General features: G+C 34.7%; 1 protein-coding gene across 1 annotated transcript in view; it reads left to right on the forward strand.

The window, feature by feature from the left end:
• Positions 1 to 22150, forward strand: part of VRK1 (VRK serine/threonine kinase 1) — a 147631-nt gene that overhangs the window by 60760 nt on the left and 64721 nt on the right. Inside the window, exons 2-3 of the mRNA XM_027849192.1 lie at positions 3819 to 3983; positions 7336 to 7391. Coding sequence (XP_027704993.1) covers positions 3824 to 3983; positions 7336 to 7391 — 216 coding nt within the window. The 5' untranslated portion in view covers positions 3819 to 3823. The remainder of the gene's footprint in view (positions 1 to 3818; positions 3984 to 7335; positions 7392 to 22150) is intronic.

The following is a 22150-nucleotide window of genomic DNA, read 5'->3' on the forward strand; positions in this document are numbered from 1 at the left end:
ATAAATGTTGATGTGATGATTCTTGACGTGCTCTGATGGTGGTGGTGGTGTTGCATCCAGGGCTGTTTTCAAGGGGTGTGTGTGTGTTTGTGTGTGTGTGCATGTGAGTGTGTGCATTTGTGCACATGCATGGCAGGGTTGAAGGTTGAATGAAGTTCTTAATCTGAAGTGTTGGGAACTGATCTTAAGAAGTTGAGGGCATGGCGGTGGAATAGGTACAGATGAGTCAGGGTTGGACAGAGGTCAAGTATGTGTTGAACACAGAACTGAGCATATTCAGTAATAAAAAAGATAAATGGAACTTATCTACTTTAAGTAATCGTTTCAAAGGTGACAGTGACTTTGTTACTGGACATATTCTTTGACAAACACACCCCTTTCCTAGTTTTTATATTATGCTGATTGTTACTTTTAGCACCAGTGATTTAAGTGTTCAGCAGAGTGACAAGAGACGACAGTCATTCTTTAGGACTATTTTAGGAAAGAAATAAAGTCGTTCCAAACCATCATTAATCACAACAATCAATTTCAATTATCTGGCTACATGATGAAAACTGAAAACAAAGACAAACAGCTTAATTTAGAGAAGAAAAATTTATAGTTAAAAAACATAGGGCTTATGTTGTAGACCAGAAATTGAGTAGAAAATTAGAATTGTTTCATATAAAACTCAAGTATTCCTGTCATTCCCTTGGCAGGAAATTCCAGAAAAATACAAAAGATATTCTAATCACTTTGCTGAGTTATAGAGAAGACAAAAAACATTTTAAAGTAATTTGAAAATACTTTAACTTAAAATGAATTACTAATAGTCAATCAGGAGAGTGATTCTTGAAAATTCAATGAGATAGTACAGCATAGGACATAAATGTATCAACTTTGATATATGAATTCTGCATTTTAGTTATTTTAAGGTAAACTCTATTATATTGTTTTGAAGTATTTGGTATAAAAGGTATTTAACATTTTCTGAATGTTGAACCTCCCATTCCTGTCTGGAAATGTAAGATCAGGATAGGGACTGGACCTATGATTTCACTAGAATAACAGGAACTCATTGGTAGGGAAACTTTTCTTACCAATGTAGACCAATACCTTCTCTGCCACTAAAAATCTTGGAGAGTTGCTTAGAGTACTGAATGGTTGAGTGACTCACCCAATGTCACACCACCAGTATATATACAAGTGAATATGAATATAAAATGATACTGTACTACAAGAAATGGATATCATGAATAAAGAAAAACATGGAAAGACTTACCCGAAATGATGCAAAGTAAGCAAAGCTAGAAAAACTTTATGTACAGTCACTACAACAATGTGAATGGAAAGAACAACAGTAAACAACTGAAAATTAATGTTACAAAATTACAAATAAGCTTGGCCCCAAAAAGAGACTAAGAGAAGACATTTAACCCCAACTTCTTTGCGGAAGTGAAGAAGTCTATAGCTATGGAACACTGCAAATAAGGTCACATTTTTTTTTCTTTTGATAGGTTTTGCTAAATTTTCTCATCTTTTTAATCTTTTCTTTATTTTTAAAATTCTTTTTTTTTTTTTAAAAGATGACCTTCTGGGATGGGAAAGTGGGGAGATGGAGGGATGCAGAAGGAAATGTAGGCAATGGGAAAAAGAAGGGATACAAAAAATTTTTAAAGATAATCAGTAAAAAAAAATTTTTAAAAGGAAGTTTAACAAAATTATGTGGTAGACAGTACCTAAAGTGGTCATTTGATGAAAAATAAATTTTTAAAAGATTAGGCAATTCAAGTTACATCACTGATATGTCTATTCTATTTTTTAAAGGAAATATAGTCATTTGCATTTATTTTGGATGTTTCCCTTTCACTAAAAATAAAAAAATAAAAACACATGAAGACACAACATGCTGGTCCCATTGGATGTATATTACTTTTTAATTATTCTGTAACAACAATATTACTACAGCTGCAGTGCATTAATATTTTCCTTTATTAACATTCAAAAATTTATAGCATAGAACTTTTCAAAATAGAGGTAAAATACCTTATTATAATTTCTCTAAGAATTTTCTTTTAAAATTTGAGTTATGTTTCTCATGAGAGGTTGTGTTGCCTAGTAGGACACTGACCTCAAAACCAGGAAGATCTTGGTTCAAATGCCACGTTTCATATACATAAATATTTTTTTTACTGATATCTTAAAAAAACTTTTTATGTCCTTTATTTTTTGCATTGATTGCATTTCCCTCTGCAGTCCTCCATCTTTTCACTTCCCTGAAGTCCATCTCTTTTAAAATAGAATTTAAAAAATAAAGGAGAAAAAAAGATGAGAAAACAATTTAGCAAAATCTATCAACTAGAAAAAAACCTGACATTTTTATCTTTGGTTTAATCATCTCTTTACTTTAGTTCCTGAATTGAAGGTTTGTGTCATGGCTAGGTTCCACCCCTATTGCACTTTTGGGTGAGTTGGTAGGCTTTTTTTTTTTTTTTTTTTTTTTTGCTAGGCAATGGGGTTAAGTGACTTGGCCAGGGTCACACAGCTAGTGTCAAGTGTGTGAGGCCAGATTTGAACTCAGGTCCTCCTGACTCCAGGGCCCATGCTCTATCTACTGCGCCACTTAGCTGCCTCTGTTAGGCATTTCTTGGTCTCACTCAGAGTCTCCTAGGTTCTAGTATTGACCTTGACCTCTCAGAATTTGACTCCCCAGCCCCCAGCCTAGATCTTTAGATCTTTGCTATTCAGAGTACTGAATCTTCATGACTCTCTGGCATCTTAGCATAGGATATTAGGGGTATCAAGAGGCCTGAGATGTCACAATCATACCAAGGCACCAAACTGCTTGCTGTTATTCCTAGAAACTGGGATTTTCTTCCTCTACTCTTGCTGTCTCAAGATAAAGAATCTTCTACGCTATACATGTCTTACCTCTGCTCAAATTGTTCCTTGATATGATTGCAAGGACCCCTTTTTCTATTGTCTGTGGACTTTGGCCTGATTGTAGTTTTGTGGTGAGAGATGTTACTAACTGTAGTTCCTTATGGGATTTCTTGATCATTTTTCAGTCTTTTGTGAATTTCAGGGTTTTTTCTAGGTCCCATACCTAATTAGTGTAGAGCCAGGCTTGGAACTGCTTTCTCAACTTACTAATCTAATATCTTTCTAGTACACCATAAAACCACACTTGCTGGATTCTGAGCTAAACTTAATTCTTAAAAAAATGAAATAATCTTAAAAAAAAAAAGACAGGAAACATTAAGAAAATGTGGCATGACCAGTTTTTTTATTCACGAAAAGAAATGAATTGCCACAAATTTTTTTTTGTGCATCTCCATTGTGATCAGTTTACAGCATAGAATTGTTTTTGTAATTCTTTTTTTAAAAAAATTTCAGCTTCTTCTTGGTGTACACTTAGTCACAGATAGCTTTTCCTTTGTAAAACTTCATTGTGTTGCTGTTAGTTGTTTACAGACTATTTTGCCAAAAGTAACAATTTTAACTAATAAAAGATTATCATACTATAGTGCATAAAATATTGAATTAATGGAGATAAATATGAATGAACTAAAAATATATCATTATTACTTATTTTCTTGAAAGTAACTGAATAGATCGATTGTTTTAGTTGTGTTTTCCTTCCAGGGTCCAAAAGTGAACTATGTAGGTTCTAAGCTAGTATTATAATCCAGAATTAAATAACTTCCATTTTGAAATCTTAGGGATAGTAGAAACTTTAACAACACATTTTGTTGCCTGGAAACATTTACTGAGAGAACTAATTTGAGCCTGTTTAGATGATTAAAACATAATTTAACAGACTTTGTTTTGTCTTATAGCAAAAATGCCTCGTGTGAAAACCTCACAACCTGCAAAAAAAGGTCCAGCACGGAGAAAGCTAGCGGAACAGTTTTCAGTAGGGGAAGTTTTAATTGACCTGACCAAAAAGGAATGGAAAGTAGGACAACCTATTGGCCAAGGTGGTTTTGGATGTATATATCTTGGTAAGTTTATGGTCTCAAATACATAAATAGGTGTGTGTGTTTGTACACGTGCATGCATATATATGTACACATACATATGTACACATACATGCATACACATCCTAAACAGTTTTTTTCTTATCAATTGGTGTTCCAGAAAGTGGAGCCATTACAGAATGTGGCTAAACAACTGTAATAAACATTGCGAGTTTACATTGAAATAGATGTCTCTATAGTGGAGTTGGTAAAGAAGGTCTTGTTTGTTTAATTCATTGAGATATAAAAGTTTTTCTGTGCTGTTTTGTCATCTGTGAGATCAGTGGCTTCAAGGTAAACCATAATCTTAACAGTATGTTTGGTATCATATAAAGAAAACAAGCAAGTAATATAATTAAAAGCAGTGAAGTGTAGAGGTGGTCCTAATGTTTTTTAAGGATGCTGAAGAGACCTTTTGTGGAACCCTTGGACCCTGCGGATTAAAAACTTTTTAAAAAATGTTCTTAATCCAATTGCTGCAAATATTGCTTGCTTTACTAAGGGTATTTGGTAGTAATAATCACATTAATACTTCACTTTTATATAGCACTTTTTGTACACAGAATGCTTTCCTTACAGCCTATGAGATAGGTAGTGCAAGTCAGTCAACAAGGATTTATTAAGAGACTATTCTATATGTCATTCCCAAAATAAATGATAAATGATAAAATAATGACAAATGGTGGGCAGTTTTCAGATGAAGAAATTAAAGCTATCTATAGTCATATTAAAAAAATGCTCTAAATCACTGTTGTTGGGAGAAATGCAAATCAAAACAACTCTAAGGTACCACATCACACCTATCAGATTGGCTAACATGACAAAACAGGAAAATGATAAATGTTGGAGAAGATGTGGGAAAATTGGAACATTAATGCATTGTTGGTGGAGTTGTGTACTGATCTAACCATTTTGGAGAGCAATTTGTAATTGTGCCCAAAGGGCTATAAAAATGTACATACCCTTTGACCCAGCATAAGCACTTCTAGGGCTGTATTGCAAAGAGATCATACCAATGGAAAAAGGACCCATATGTACAAAAATATTTATAGCAGCTGTTTCTGTGGTGGCAAAGAATTGGAAATTGAGGGGATGTCCATCAGTTGAGGAGTGATTGAACAAGTTGTAGTATATTAATGTAATGGAATACTATTGTGCTATAAGAAATGATGAGCAGGCGGACTTCAGAAAAACCTGGAAAGACTTGCATGGACTGATGCTTAGTGAAGTGAGCAGAACCAGGAGAACATTGTACACAGTAACAGCTACAATGTGCGATTACTAACTTTGATAGACTTAGCTCTTCTCAGCAATGCAAGAATCTAGGACATCTCCAAAAGTCTCGTGATGGAAAATGCTTTCCATGTCCAGAGAAAGAACTATGGAGTTGGAATGCAGATTGAAGCATGCTATCTGCTTTTTTTCCTCTTTTTTTCTCTTCTGTTTAGTTTTGTTTCTTCTTTCTTGTGGTTCCTCCTCTTGGTTCTATGTGAAAATATGTTTAATAGGAATGTATATATAGAATGTATATCAGATTGCATGCCATTTTGGGGAGGGAGGAGGAGAAAATTTAAAACTCAAAAGTTTATGGAAGCGAATGTTAAAAACCAAAAATAAGTTAATTAAAAAAAAGAGAGACTATATTCTAAGCACTCTGCTAAACTCTAAAGATATGAAGACAAAATTGAAACAATCCCTAACCCGGGGGAAAAATGGAGGAGAGATATGAGTACAGCTAGTGGTAATGGTTGGATCTAGTGAGCAGTTTCAGTTGAGTGATGGATTCAGAAGCTGGATTGCAGAAGGTTAAGAAAAGAGTTGAAAGGAGAGATGTGAAGGCAATAAGTGCAGATGGCTTTTTCAAGGAGTTTGACTGAGAAAAGGATTGGGAATATTGGTCCCTAATGGGCATGGTAGGATATTTCTGTTCCTAATTTTCCTCTTAACATAATCTGCATTTTCTACAGACTTTGAGAACTTGATTAGTACCTTCGTATAAGAAATGTCTGATTTTCCCCTAATCAACTTAGTAGTTACCAATTTTGTGTCTCCTTTGAAGGGGGCAAAGATACCCCCAGTGATCTATCTAGCTTTTGAAAGAGGAACATGATTCAAGAAGAATTTTCAACAACTTGATTCCATATCAAGTTTTAATGAGGACAAAGACATATTAGCCAGGTATATTTGCTTTAATTGTCTTCACAAGGGTTAGGATAAATGATATCATAAGATGTCTCCTGCAAGAGGATATTTGCTCTGAAGCAGGGGTTCCTGTTTTTTGTGTCATGGACCCCATTCTAAGTATGGTGAAGTGTGTGTGGACTTCTCAGAATAATGTTTTCAAATGTATAATGTACATTGAATTACAAAGGAGACCAATTATATTGAACTACAGTTATCAAAATATGAAAAAAAACACTCATGGACCTCAGGTTAGAAAGCCCTACTCTAAAGATAGTCTTGCCCCTTTCAATTTTGTGTAGGTAAAATTGGTCTGAGTAGAGTCAAATCAGTAAACTGTAAGTTAGGAGGTTGTATTTGTTCTAGTTTGTAACCTTTGTCACATCAGGTGACCTCTGTTCATGCTAGCTCTTTTGAAATATTTGTCATCAGAAAGTGTAAAATATTTTAATGTTTAGACATACTATGAAATATTTTAGAAATCTAGAGTCAGTTCTAGATACATATTTCTATCAACCTCAGTTAATCAGCCTGGAGGGGGAGATATGATTCTACAAAATTCAGTCTTGGGTACTTTTTTCTCATGCCCCTCTCCCTCAACCAAGTTTGTATTACCACTTTGTGCAACTATTTCAACTTCATATTGTCTATCTTTTATAAACTAAATCCTTTTTTTTGTGTGTGTTTTTTGTTTTTTAAATTTGACCATGTTTTCTTCATCACTTAAGCACTAAGTGACATGTTTCCTGGGGCTATGCCTTAAGGAGCTCAGACCTCTCCCATCTGTCCATTTCAACCATCTTTGGGACTAAAAAGCTCCCTCTTTGGTGTGAAGAGTGAATGATACAGTCTTCCTTGGAATGTTACTTCTTAAATGATGAAAAGTGTTTGCTTACATGTCATATAGATAGTCTTACTATTATTATTGCCCTTTCAGAAGGCTATTTCTATAAGAAATAAAATGACAGAGACCTTTCCTAAAATTTCTGTAGTTGACAGGAGAACAGAATTTAAGATTTGGAATAAGCATCTTGAACTATTTGATTTTGAAAGAGGGATAAAGTTATATAGACCTCAATGTGTATATGTTAATAGCATCTTCTATTAAAGGTTATACCTTTTATTCTGATGTGATATATTTAAATTTTTTTAACAGCTGATACTAATTCTTCAAAGTCGGTTGGCAGTGATGCCCCTTGTGTTATAAAAGTGGTAAGAAAATATTTTAATTGATTTATTCTTTTCTGTAGTAATGAATGTGTCTTGTGAAATAGTTTTAAATAAATTGTAATTAATTTAACTATAAAATTATAGATTGAGTAGTATGTATCATGTCTCCTGAGATAAAAAATAGACCTTTATAGTTTTAAGTAACAAGTTTCAAAAGTCTCCCACCTCTTAAATTAGATTACTGCCATTAAAAAAGCCTTAAGCCTAAGATGAACAGGAATGTAGTTAGTATATTAGAAATTTTAGTTCTTTTTCCTTTAGCCCTTTGCAATAGAAGAGAAGCTCTTTTAAATTTAGTTTCACAAAATGAAAACAATGAAAAAATTTGAATTAGAACTTTATCATATTTCATGTTATATATGCTTCTTATCTCCTATTTTTTTTTCTTTTTTAGTGCCCCTCTCAAAGACTTTTAAAAAATTTGGTAGATTTAATAATTTATAATTATTATGGCCTCATTAAATCTTTTTTGGGATGATTATGTGAAAATAATTTGCTTTTGATAACTATTAGTATTTTTAGTAGGTTTTGAATGCATTCAGAGAACATTTTGAACTGCCAACAATGTATTTTACCCACTAAAATCTAATTAAATTTTATTAACTGTTATTTGATACTTAATTCTCAACATTTGCAAGCCTAAGGTTGTGAAAGCTTTCCCTATTTTCACCCTTCTGTTTATTTAAAGAATGGCCTGATTTATAGAAACATTGACTCTCAGATTTGTAAAGGAACTCAGAAGCTATCTAATCCAAACTGTACTTGAAAAGCAATCCCATTTTACTTCTGACAAACAGTTGCTCAGCATTCACTTGAAGACCTTTAGTGATGGGAAATACCTATATCAGAGTGCCTATTTCACTTATGAATTTCTCTAATTAGGAAATTTTTTCTTAGATCAAACCAGAATCTGCATCTTTGACCCTTTCACCTGCTGCTTCTAGTTCCATTCTGGGGACGAGTAAAAAAAGTAATCTCTTCCATATGTTAGATTTTTTTTATCAATTGAAAATAGTTATCATTGTTCCCTTAATCTTCTGTTTTTCAGCTGGTCTTTGTATGACATGTTTTGTAGTCCTCCACCCTCCTGTATGTGTGCTAGTTTGTTTATATCCTTATAATATGGCAGAATGAGAATGATTTAAGATGAATGTCAACTAAATTTTTTAAAAGAACCAATTCAAAGTAAAACAGGATAGTTATTTTAGCAAGCTAACATCCTTTTCATAACCATATACCGGTTTAACTTTACAGGGGAAAAAGATTGGTATTGCTGAATTTTATAGCTAAATTCGTTTTTCGTGTGATTTTAAAAATGATCACAACAAGTTAATTCCCAAGTCTTAAATAGACAATATTTACTTCACAATATTTCACTGATGAAACTGACCTTATTCTAAAATAGAGTCTGATACCTACTGTTCATTTAACTCGGTTTTTGTTAATCCTTTCAACCTAACAAGCCCCAGAATCTATCTCCTACATTATTAATAGGAGCCAATGAAAACATATCAATAAAATAATTTTATGCTGGAATGCAACTATTCCATATATTTAAAAACACATGTTATCACTTGTAGATTGGTGTCTTTGAAAGCAGATACCATATCTTTCATCTCTGTTTCTTCTTATTACTTAGTACAGAGATACATTGTACATAGTACTAAATAAATTTCTTATTTACTATCAGAACATAAAAACACCATGTGAATTAGGGGAATGAAGCTCACTACATTTTAGATATGTGAAGTTACAGAATTCTATTCTTTAAAGAATTGATTCTGTGTTAGCATACTGCTTTGTTTCTTGAATGTGCTGAAAAACATACCTGTCATAATGATTGTGAAAGCTGTTTTTTCAAGAAGTAATCCTAGTATTGAATATCTTATGGTCTCTTTTCGTACACATGGTCTTCATAATATATGCCGTCATAAAAAAATTATGCCTATTCACAATTTATAAACAAATCAGCTTTTGTGAAACAAGCATAAAATATCTGGAGGTACACATGTCTGTTTCTGAATAAATAGGAAACAATTCTGGTATGTCAGTAGCTTTACCTATTAGAGTTGAATTACTTTGGAGAGAAAAAAAATTCTTGCTTTTGTAAACTTTTTGAAAAATTTTGAAATATCTAATAAAATTGGTATGGTATTTTGTATACTATTGTATTTGTAGTTTGATTAGGAATTGGGTAATAAAGAATTGTCGTAATCAATGATGAACTCAGATGGTTATATTCCCCTAGCCATGAAGTGTTTTCAATCAGAGATTAGTTTTTCTGTCAAGAGGATTTCCTGCTTTTTGTGGAAGATTGGACTAAGACTAAGGTCTTTGTCAGTCCAAGATTCCATAAGATGCCTCGAAGTTCATTTTATTTTAACAAGAATAGATGAGTAGGTGGTAGTTGTCTTGGGTAATCTGAATAATTAGGAGGAGGTGAGTACTGTGAGGAAAGGTAGCAAGTTTTTTTTATCCTAACATTAGATAAAACTTCTGACTTTGTTAACTTTGGCTTTAGCAGAGGGACTTGAGTATAAGTTGGAGCTATTTATAAAATAGCCATTTCCTACTGAAATTCTATTGAAATTAACAGGTGTGTCTCTCAGTTTAAATAAGACCAGGGAAGGTTTTATGTAGGCACATTACAACAAATGTTTATCCAGCCTGTGAAGTACATAGTTTAGATAAGACTAGTTCCCTACCTTTAGGGGGTATCTCATAGAGGGACAAAATACTAACTTAGATAGATAGGATATGCAATGTTATATGATAAATGCCTTATATAGTAGTTTATGATGAATGCTTTACTTTATGGAAGTACCAAACAGCGTGCTTCTTTGCCAGTTTGCACACAGGTGTGTTTCTGCTCTTTTCTGCAAATGATCTATGACATATGCAATGAAAAAGTTTTCATAATTGTCACTACAAGTATGATTTTCAGCCTATTCATGAAACATAACGATGCTCTTTCATGTGTGCTTTGCAAAGTACAACTTCATAAGTAGAATTGATTTTCAGATTTGGGCTGACCTTGAAGATCATCTAGTCCAACTCTCTCATTTTACAAATGAAGAAACTGAATACCAGAGAGGGAAACTTACTTGCTCGAGTCATACAGATAAGTGACAGATTTGGGACTTGAACCTTGGAACTTGAACTCCTAATTCCAAGTCCAAATTATTTCTGCTATCCCATCTACCATCATAAACTTTTAAGTGCCAACCTCTGATTCACTAAGGTAGCACATGGTTCTTCAGTGTTCTAGTGATTCATTTATTTATCAAAAATTTATTCAGCACTGTATGTCTCATTGTGTTTTAGAAATGATAATGGAATCTTAAAAGCTATGCCAGCAGAATACAAACTTTGATGGATCCTATAAGCTGGAAAATCTTGATATGGGCCTGGTGAAAGAATATCTGTTTTCCAAGGATCAGCCTGGCTATGTTTAGTTGTCTGTAGGATGATAACTTTGGAGGGGGCATAACAGCTCTTGAAAACCATCTGGGAAGGTTTTATAGAAGAGGTAGTAGTTAAATTGAGTTTTGAAAAATAGAAGGTTATCAGTAGTAGTTGCTGTTCAGTCATTCATTTATGTCCAACTTTTTGTGATTTGGGGGCTTTTCTTGGCAAAAGATATTGGAGTTGCCATTTCCTTCTCCAGTTCGTCTCACAGATGAAGAAACTGAGGCAAACAGGGTTAAGTGACTTGCTCAGAATCACATAGCTAATAAGTGTTTGAGGCTGGATTTGAACTCAGGTCCTCCTGACTCTGGGTCCAGTACCACCTACCTGCTCTTGTAAATAGTTAGAATTGGGGAAAAGGCATTTCAAATCTAGGGAATAGAATAATAAGCAAAGTTTAAAAAAAGAGGAAAACATGGGCTTTGTTTAGGAGGCAAATAATAATCCATTTTGGTTGGAGTTCAGAATACATAAGGGGAAGTACTACAGGATATGACTAGAAGGGTAAACTGCAGCCAGATTGTGAAAAGTCTTAATATGCCAGACTAAGGGGCCTTAGTAGGCATAGGGGAGCCATTGACAGTTCTACTCCTAGAAGTGTTGGTATAATGACAAAAGAGTGAGAGGATCCTTCAGTCAAACACTTATGGAACTGTAAAAATGGACAGCTTTTGACAAGAACATTTGGATAGGACAATAGGATTGGAGAGAAGTAAATAGGAATTCAGGAAGAAAAGATCCTGTGAAGCAAAGTTAGTTGTTAGGGTCTAACTTTTGGCGTCCCTGATTCAAAATGTAAAATATTTTCAAGGGCAGTTATTCTAGGACAGATTCTAGCAAACTACAACTATCAGTATAAAGCTCTAATTTATTCAGTTAGAACTTACTGATGTACCAACTTTAATTTTCAAGTTTTCCTTCAGGCACTAATTTATGGAACTTGGAATAATGAGAATCAACCGGTGTAACTCAAGCTATTATAATGAAAATCCCCCTACAAGGAAGGATCATGGAACTCATTTCATGCTTTTTTTCCTCCTTCACAATGGAGAATTCCATTATAACAAAATAAAGGAGACACATCCTTGGCATTCATTGTAGGAATACCTATCTATTTTTGTAGAAGAACAATACTTTAACTGAAGACTATTTTATTAACATATTTCAAATTTGAATTGCTTTGCCAAGTCTACAGTATCCAGGGTTTAAAGAAGAAATTAGGACTGACATTTTAACCCAGAATATCACCAGAAGTATCTTTAAGAATTCTAGGTGTCAAAATGAAGATGACAACAGGGGGAAAAAAATCATTAAAATGTGATATATTTCAGTGGCACAATCTGAATGCATTTGGCTGCCATTTAGAAATAAAGTTGTATGAAATGTATCTTCCCTACTAAAAATTATGAAATATGATTTGAAAATTCATATCACCACTCATGAGGAAAATCAAACATGAGTCTGAAAACTTTTTTTCAATGCAGCCACCAATTACAGATATATATTAGTTTATACCTGAGGCGCCATGATACAGTGAACCAACTGAGTTCCATCTCTCCATCTCTACTTTTGCCATGAACTTATTGATAACATGACTACTTGGGTAAAATGCATTGTAGAGTTAAGTCAATTTTAAAAATTAGATTCTGGCCAAAAAATATACTAGTAACTGGGAGAAAATAAGGTGTTGGAATTTTGGGGCTTGGTATTATACAGATTAGAAAGGTAGTATATTGTAGTAGGTAAAAAGCTGGTCTCTGCATCAGGAATATCTCAGTATAGATTCCGTTAGTGACAACTACTTAATGTGTGTCTCAGTGATTTGCAAGTCATTTATTCTTTCAGTATTCTAGTCAGTACTCTAGGCAGCTCTCTAAGTTAACTTAGGGCCAGTCTGCATTGGTGTATGAATTTCCTCATGGGGGAGGAGTGGCTTCTCTCATGCCAGTGAAATCATAGACTCTAGACCTGTCATCTATGTTTAGCAACAAATTTTCATTGAGTGATTTAATTTTTTTCCTATTTACTTCACTTGTCAAAATAAATCCAGTGTGCAAGAAGTCAAGTCATTCATCTCCATAGTTATGTTTTTCATCTATAAAAAAGTATAGTTACTATGACCTTCAGTTATTTATTAGCAAAGACCTCATTTCTGCTGTCCTTGGTGATCAGTGTTTCCATATCTGCTTGGCTAGGTCAGGCTCACTAAGACCAAGGGAGGTACAGAGCAGATTGTTTTGGATTACAACCTGGTTTCAAGCCAGGCCCCAGGATATTATGGGTACATTCATAGGGCCAGTAGGCTCATTAGCATTATTTCCACACATAAGATTGGAAGAGCAAGAGAGTACTGATGGAGAGTCTCAGGACCTGGATTCAAATCCTATCTGTGCTTGTTGCTTTTCTGAGTTAGATCAACTCTTTATGGATCTTAGTTTCTCAGTCTATAAAATTAAGTTGGATATGTGGTTTCCATGGTTCCTTTCAGTTCTAAACCCCAGGAAACCTAAGTAAAAGATGTTTATAAAGGCCCTACCTGCAAAAGGAATGAATCTCACAGGTGAATACTTGAGCCAAACAAGAGAATAGTGAATTAGCACTAGTCACTAAAGGAGGTATGCCAAATACTAGGAACCCAAGTAGCCATTGTAATAACTGGAAAAGTACCGGGGGCAGCTAGGTGGCGCAGTGAATAGAGCACCGGCCCTGGATTCAGGAGGACCTGAGTTCATATCTGGCCTCAGACATATAGCACTTACTAGCTGTGTGACCCCGGGCAAGTCACTTAACCCCATTGCCTAGCCAAAAAAAAAAAAAAAGTGTGGAGCTTAGAGAAAAGAACTGAACCAGAATAATTTTCAAATGTTTTTCTTCCACATCTCTTACCAAATGATGTTTTTGCTCCAGAGGCTGCTTGTTACCCCCAAGATCAAATAAAAGGCTTTTAAAGCCCTTCATAAACTGACTTCCTACTTTTCCAGTCTTCTTATACCTTATTCCCCTCCCTGTATTCTAGGATCCAGACAGTAGCCTCCTTTCTGTTTATTGCATAAGATACTACATCTCCTGACTCCATGACTGGATCTCCCTCCCTTTTCTCTTCTTCTTGGCTTCCTTCAAGTCTCAGCTGAAGTCCCACCTTCTGCAAGAGGGTTAGGGGGCCTCCTTAATCTTAGTGCCCAATTTGTCTCCAGTTTATCCTGTATGTATCTTATTTGTACATAGTTGTTAGCATGTAACCTTCACATGTTATAGTGAGCTGCTCTTCCCTGCCCCCCCAGCCCCTTCACATATATACAAATATTCCTATATACTTTCATTTTCTAAAAGCTCTTATTCTTAAAACTAAACTGATAATTACTTTTTCCTTTATTTTTGAGGTCTCCTAGCCTAAAGTAGACATGTCATTCCATCCTGTGGGGCACTCCCATTTTCTCTTCTTAGGAATCATCAGAGGCTCCCAAATGACTATAGATAAAACACAAACTACTCAGCTTGTCATTTAAAGCTCTTTACAATTTGGCTCCAGCCTAGCTTTCCAGATTTATTTCATATTACTCTTCACATACTAGCCAAACTATCCTAGTTTTTGTTCCCTGAAATTGTCAGCTTGTCTCCTGCCTCTGTGCCTTTGAAGGCTTACCCCCACATTTGGAATATATTCCTTCCTCATGTTTGTCTCTTAAAATTACCTAGCTTCTTTTAAACTTTAGCTCAGGTACCACCTCTTTTGGGAAGCCTTTTCTTTTCCCTTTAGTTGTTAGTGGCTGCTCCTGCCTCAGATTACCTTTATTTTAAAAAAAAATATTTTCATGTTTTATTCCCCAAGTAGAATATAAACCATTTGAAGACAAGGATTATTATTTTTTTTTTTTGGTGTGTATGTGTCCCTGGCACCCAGCACAGTACTTGAAACATAATAGGAATTTGATAAATACTTTTTAATTGAATTGAATTCCAAGGATTTCCACTTTTTAAAGAAAAAGTGTTTTGTACTTAGAGGAACTGAATGAAATTGTATTATTACTAAGCTTGATCCTAACATTAAAATTATCCCTAATTTATCACTGGTAAATACCAGTGAAGAGTGAATTTAGTACTACAGACATTACTGCTCATTTTAGTTTGTTATGCCAGTGATGAATCAAGTCAATAACATTTTCTGTTAAAATGGAAGTATCAGAAAAAGGCTATTAAAAGAATTAAAGCAGAATGCAGAGAGAAAGCATATCAGAAGGGAGTCTAATATAAATGTCTAGGAAATCTCAGACAAGAGGGAAGGAGGATGAATGAACTCAAGAAGTTGATACAACCTTGAAGAGTAGGCCAAAAAGAAAGTCTAATGTATGAAAGATGGGCACTAGGAATTTTTGTCTAAAAAGTGATTTTAAAGTTCATGAAACCAACAGACTTATAGAGTATACAATATGCAAGTAATTGCTGTGCTATGAATTACAATAAATAAATACAATCTGATTTTTTTTTTGATGCTTCCTAAGAAATTCTAATCTACAAAATATAAAACATGACCCTTCCCCTCAAGGAGTTTACAGTCTATTTAGAGAAAGAAGCACAATCCCTTGAAAAATTAAATAGCAATATACAATTTAAAGAACAGTAACCAGCAAAAATGGAAGAAGTATGACAAGGTATTGCAGAATTAATTTCTGTATGAGTGATATTGACAAAAAGGAGTTCAAAGGAAGAGTCACTTGGTGCTTGGCAAATTTCTCTTTAAGAGGGAAAAAAAGAACTATGGGAACATTGTTTTGTTGATGGTAGTATTTCCGGGACTTTTGATAAAATAGTGCAGTTAAAAAAGTTTTTTTAAATATTGAAAAAGAATGATCTGCTTACAAATATTGCAAATGAATACAAATGAAAAATCATATAAAGGTAAGGATGGCTAATTTAGTATGCCACTGTGAACTAGCAGACAAGAAATACAAATTATTATCCTAGTTCTGTTATAAGACCTTAAGAAAATCACTTAACATCTTTTGGTAACATGAGTAGACAGTGCTTCTTTCCACAAATTTTGCAGACTCTTTTGAGGTTACAGGCATCAGAATAAATGTAACCTTTAACATTAATTTGTATGGAGCAGAATGTAGTATAGGTAGAGTGATTTCTTCATCTCAAGAAACTTAGATTATGAAGTACCGAAAGAACCTCTTTATAAACTAATTTCACCTCTGTGTCAGTGACACATATATGTACACATATGTGTGTGTCACTGATAGAGGAAGTGAGATATATATGTATCTCTGGGTCGCTGATATTGAGCTTCCTAATTAGCTTTTGCACATAAGTAAGTCACTAGCTTCAAAGAGCTTGTAGACTTAGGGGGAAAAAGGATCTTAGAAATTGTAGGAAAATAATTGTCACATTTATAGACACTTCCAATGTTGGGTATCACTTGGCAAATTTTCTTCTTCTGAGGTGCACTCTGGCAAAATTTATTACCTGATCCATATCCTAGTGATTGTTACTGAACCTGAGGAAATTTCACTCTCCTTTTTCAATGAGTTGATTATCTCACCTATAAAATGAGAGTTGTACTAGATGACTTCTGAAGTCCCTTCCAGCTGAGATCTTTAATCCTATGGTAAAGCTCCACCCCAGTCTCTGTACTCATACTGGGGGGCATCAACACATATACTGATCTTTCTTCAAAAACCCTATCTCCCTAGTTTCTTGGTCTACTTAATTTTCATGACTTTTTCCTTCTGCTCTGTGTTAGCTACATTCAGGGGTGGTCACACTCATGATCTTGATCTTGCCATCACCCACAAGTCATAAAGTACTTGATAAAGTACTCTTAAGTTCTTTTGTTGGATTGTAATATCTTATCATTTTGCCTCTCCTTGTGCCTTGTTCCTCCTCCTCTTCTTCCTTCTAGTCCTTTGTCTGATGACCATCCACACTTTAGTACTTTACTAGGTCATTACCCCAACTCTTCTCTCTTCATGTTTAAAATTTTTTAAACATTAATTTTAAAATTTTTAGTTCTAAATTCTCTCGCTCCCATTAGCCCTTCCCCACCCTTTGAGCAGACTAGCAATATGATATCCATAATACATGTGAAGTTATGGAGAACATATCCCTTTATATTTTGAACTCCTTAGGGAGCCAGTTCAGCTATATGCTATTATTTATTCTTAAATCCCTTCCATCCTAGCATTTATCCTATCAGTGTTTATACATTGCCATATCTCAATGCTGGATTACTCCTACTATCTGTTTCCTTGAACCTTATTCATGTGCTGCTGAATGGAGCAGCAAATACATGCAAATTTACTGACTTGCTCCTCTACAAATCTTAACTGCTTTCCCTGTAGCAAGTGAATCCTTCTTTTGTTGTTGTTTAGTTGTGTCTAACTCTTCATGACCCCTTTTGGAGTTTCTTAGCAAAGATACTGGAGTGGTTTGCCATTTCCTTCTCCAGCTCATTTTTACAGCTGAGGAAACAGGCAAACAGAGTTAAGCGACTTGCCCAGGTTCACACAGCTAGTAAGTGTCTGAGGCCTTTTACTCCTTCCTAATTGATTTTCTTATTCTGTTTACTGCAGTTAATATTTCAGATCTTCTCTTTCTTTAAGACACAGCATTATACCCTTATTCCATTATCTCAGCTACAGACCTCATACTTTACTGAAAATTGAAGCCATTTGCCTTGCTCCCTTTTTTCCTTTGTTCATTTCTGTTTTTCTTTTTCTGTTCTCTTTTTCTGTTCTCTTCTCCTTTACTTCAGTCTCTGAGAAGGTTCACCTTTTTACCAAGGCCATCATCCCCTCTTTCTAATTTTAAATCTTGTTTTCCCTATCTACCAATATCTTTTTTTTTTCCTGCCTATTGACACTCTCATATTTCTACTCACCTAATTCAGGCTCTTAATACGTCTCACCTCCAAGACTATAAGTCTTGGGACCACTGCCATCTGAACTACTAGACTTCAGATGGATGGGGCTTTTAATGCCCATAAGTGACTAAGAAGCCACCACCAATACAGCCAGAGGCTACCAGGAAGCTCCTTCAAGGGAGGAATATCCTGAGTCCTAGTGTCTCAGGCCAGTCAAGTCCTGGGAAGAGCTTTGTCTACTTTGAAAGAAAGCTCAGCCCCATGTATGTTACTTGGGGACAAGGGAACCTTGGTAGATAGTGATCACACTGCCTTAAGTCACTCTGCACTCCACTGTCCATATAGCCACCAGAGTAATTTTCTCTAAGCATTTTTTTATACTTTTCTTTTGTAATTAAAAAGCATTTATTTTCTTCCCTTCCCACTTCTCCCTGACTCCAGTTGGGAAAAAAAGAAAGAGAAACTTTATAACAAATATGCAGAGTCAAACAAGACAAATTTTCTTTGGCCATGACCAAAAAAAAATCTATTATTTTGGATCTATAAAAAGCTACTATCTGTGCTACTGTCTGCTACTATCTCCATCATATCTCTGTTAGGAGGTGGATAGCATGCTTCAACATTGGTGTTCAGAAATTGTGGTCAGTCATTGCATCAATCAGAGTTCCTAAATCTTTTAAAGTTGTTTGTCTTTACAATGTTGTTGTTATTATACAAATTGTTTTCTTGGTTCTGTTCATTCTGTATTAGGTCAGCCAAGTCTCTAAAAATGTTCATTATTTAGTTCATCATATTCCTTATCATTTCTTATGGTGCAATAATATTCTGTTATGTTCATATACCACAATTTGTTTAACCCTTCCCCAGTTGTTAGGCATCCTCTTAGTTTCCAGTTATTTGCCACTAGGAAAAGAGCTGCTGTAACTATTTTGCGCATATTTTTCCTTTTTCTCTTTTTCTATTCTCTTTGTGTAGGAGTATGGGGTGGTGGTGGTACTATAGGTTTAGTAGTGGTATTGCTGCGTGAAAGGGTACGCACAGTTTAGTGACTTTTTGGGCATAGTTCAGAATTGCTTTCCAGAATGTCTGGGTCAATTCTTGGCTCCACCAACAGTATCTTAGTGTGCTTGTTTTCCCTTAGCCCCGCAGACAACTGTCACCTTTCCCTTTTTTGTTGTCTTTGCCAATCTGAGGGGAATAAAGTGGAACCTCAAATTGGTTTTAATTTGCATTTCTTTGTTACTTATTTGAAGCAGTTTTTCTTATGGCTATTGAGAGCTTGACTTTCTTTTTTTTGAAAACTTCCAATTAATATCCTTTGATAAATTGGGGAATGGTTAAATTGGGGAATGGTTCGTTTCTATAAATTTAAATCAGTTCCTTATTTATGCTGGAAATGAGACTTTCTGTTAGAACGAGATTTTTTTCCCCAGTTAATTGTCTTCTATTTAAGCATTATTGCTATTATGTTTTAGCTTTTCTAGCAATTCTTGTTGGGCTTGTGTCCAATTCACTTTTTTTGTTTGAGAATTTGGTCATGGTTATTTTGACATCATTGTCTTCTGATTTTGTGTCTTTATCTTTTCTGTTACCTTAGTAGCTTTTTATAGTTAGGGTTTTGGGTTTTTTTTGCACATTTTTCCAGCCTATTTATTGATTTTGGACTTTAATGTTAAAGATAGGCTGTGTTCCTTGCATAGTTCTGGGGGTTTGGAAGTTTTCAGTGCTGCCAACATGATGTTATCTGGGAAGAGGTGTGTTTACTGCTCTCCAGATCTAGGCTCTAGTCCTTATCCAGAAAAGGCTCCTGATCCCTTCTAACCTCAAGAAATATTGTTCCTGAGGGTCCCTGCTTCCTTGTGACCAAATGTGTTCCTTTCTGCCCTTGCACTGTGACCTAGAAGTAGATATAGGGAATGAAATTGCCAAATTCCTGGTCCTACACCCAGTGCTAGCAAAGGGATCTGCTGTTGTCTCTTTCTGACTAATTGCCACGTCTCCTTACTTTTGCTGGTTTGGTTGCTCCTGAAGTTACTGCTGCTGCTGCTGCTGCTGCTGCAGCCACTTCCAAGGCTGGTGTTGCCACTATGTGGGCTGTGGACCAGGTATCACCCCAGTGTCACAAATCTCTCTTTCCGACCTTCTGAATTGTCTTGGATTTGAAAAATGTCTCATCTTGACCTTTTGTTGGCTTTGCCATTCCAGAATTCAATTTGAGGCATTATTTTAAAGTTGTTTGGAGGAGAATGTTGGGAAAGCTTGACTGTAATACTTCCTCTACTCTGCTATGTTGGCTCTGCTCCTAGACGTCTGTCCATAGAACTGAAAGGAAATTTCTTCCTTAATCTTCTAATTTGTTTATGATATGACCTTTTTATATCTAAGTCACGCATCCATTTAGAATCTATTTTGGTATGTAGTGGGATGTGTTGGTCTAAACCTAATTTCTGCTATACTACTTTCCAGTTTTCCCAGCAGTTTTTATTGAATAGTGAGTCCTTATTGAAGAACTGGGGTCTTTGAGTTTATTAAGTAAGAGGTTACTAAGTTCATTTGTGGTTTTTTTTTTTCTGTTCTATTTTATATGTAGATATGCTAATTTTTTCTTTTGGTATTGGTTAGTCTCAGAATAAACAGAAATTTAAAGGAAGAAAAAACAAAAGAACATTAAAAAATGTGTAGAATATTCCTGGATGGTCAAGTAAGAAAATGAATACAAAAGCATGGTCCAATTATTTAAAGATTTCAGGTTTACCAAATTTAGATTGAGCTGAGATTATTGAGGAAAACTAAAAAAAAAAAAAGTTATTTTTCCTTTTCTTTTTTTGCTTTATTGATAAATAAGGGAAAATAAGTGTGATTCAGAACTTCTGTTCAGAGTAGATAGGACAATGAGAGTGGGTAATAAAGAGAAGGCATTGCTGCTCAGATTTTCAAAGAATTAGGCTATATTTTATTTGTACATAGTAGATACTTCTGAACAAATACCCAAATAAAAAGTGATAAAAAGCACATTTCCTGAAAACAATTTATCAGTTATTAACAGAAAAGAGGGATGTGTCCTTTAAATTTGAGTAATAGACAAATATATCATTGGCTGTTATAGTTGACAAGATCAATTATTACTTTTTATCTGTTGACTCTGTTGAGGAGAATGAACTTTGGAATAGGAAGACAGAACAAAAAGGGGTAATTGTTGATGTCCAAGAGAAGTAGAGAGATAATAAGAGGACATCTTTCTCTCCTTGATGATTTCTAGTCACTAGTCCTAGATTTAACTGCATTCAAGGGTACTAAGTGAATGGCCAGATGTGATTGCTGAGCCCACTGTCAGTAATTTTTTAAAGATGATGGAGAATCTGGAACTGAGGAAGAATAAATATCTTTCTAGTTTTCGAAAAAGCAAAGATAATGCAATCTGCAGACTATTGGTCACTGAACTTAAATTCAATTCCTGGTAAAATTCTAGAGTGTAATTAAAAAAAAAACAACCCTCCTTTTTGTTTTTATATTACCTATATTTACAAATCTCCTCTTCTTCCACTCAGAGAACTCATCTTTAAAGCACAGAATACAAAAGTAAGAGAATAAAATGCAGTTTAGTAAAATTAACCAATACATTAACCAATTCCTAAGTTACGTGCAGTGTTCCACACTTACAGTGCCCGACTTCTGCAAAGAAAGGAAGGAGGTGCATTCTCATCTCTCTTCTTTGGGACCAGACTTCGTCTAAAATTACTTTCCATCTACTCTATTTATCTTATATGTACCTATTTACATATGTATTATCTCTCCATTAAAATGCATGCTTCTGGAAGACAACAACTTTTTGCCTTTTAAAAAAATTTTTCCCCCAGTATTAACACAGTGCCAGTAATGCTTTATCAAGAAAAAGTCTTGCACAATTAATTGAATTTCCCTTACTTACAGAATTACTAGACTAAAGACCTAGAGAATGATGTAGATATAGTTTACCTAGGTTTTACTAAAGCATCTTTTAAAGTATTTGAAGTCAACAAGTATTTATTACATGCCTACTATGTGAAAGGCATTAGGGATACAAAGTTGCTCACATTCAACTGAGGGAAACAATATGTATGGTCATAGGTAAATGCAAAAAATATATATGAAGTTAAAAAGATGGAAAATTTTGGCTAGATTCTAGTATAGTTAGGTATATTCCTACTGTTTGCATGACCAGACCCAAAGAGTAGTCATTAGTGGTTTGATGACAACTTCAGAAAAGTCTTCAGTGGAGCACTGTGCCATAGATCTCTGTTTGGCCCCACATTTTTTAATATTTTATTTACTTTCTTGGAAAAAGACATAGGAAAACCTCATTCATTAGATTATAGAGTTGGAATCCAAAAAGATTGTGACAAACTGACTGGGCTTACTCCAAAAAGATGAA

This window comes from Vombatus ursinus, unplaced genomic scaffold, assembly GCF_900497805.2.
Source record: "Vombatus ursinus unplaced genomic scaffold, bare-nosed wombat genome assembly UNPS02007284.1, whole genome shotgun sequence".
Taxonomy (NCBI): Eukaryota; Metazoa; Chordata; class Mammalia; order Diprotodontia; family Vombatidae; genus Vombatus; species Vombatus ursinus.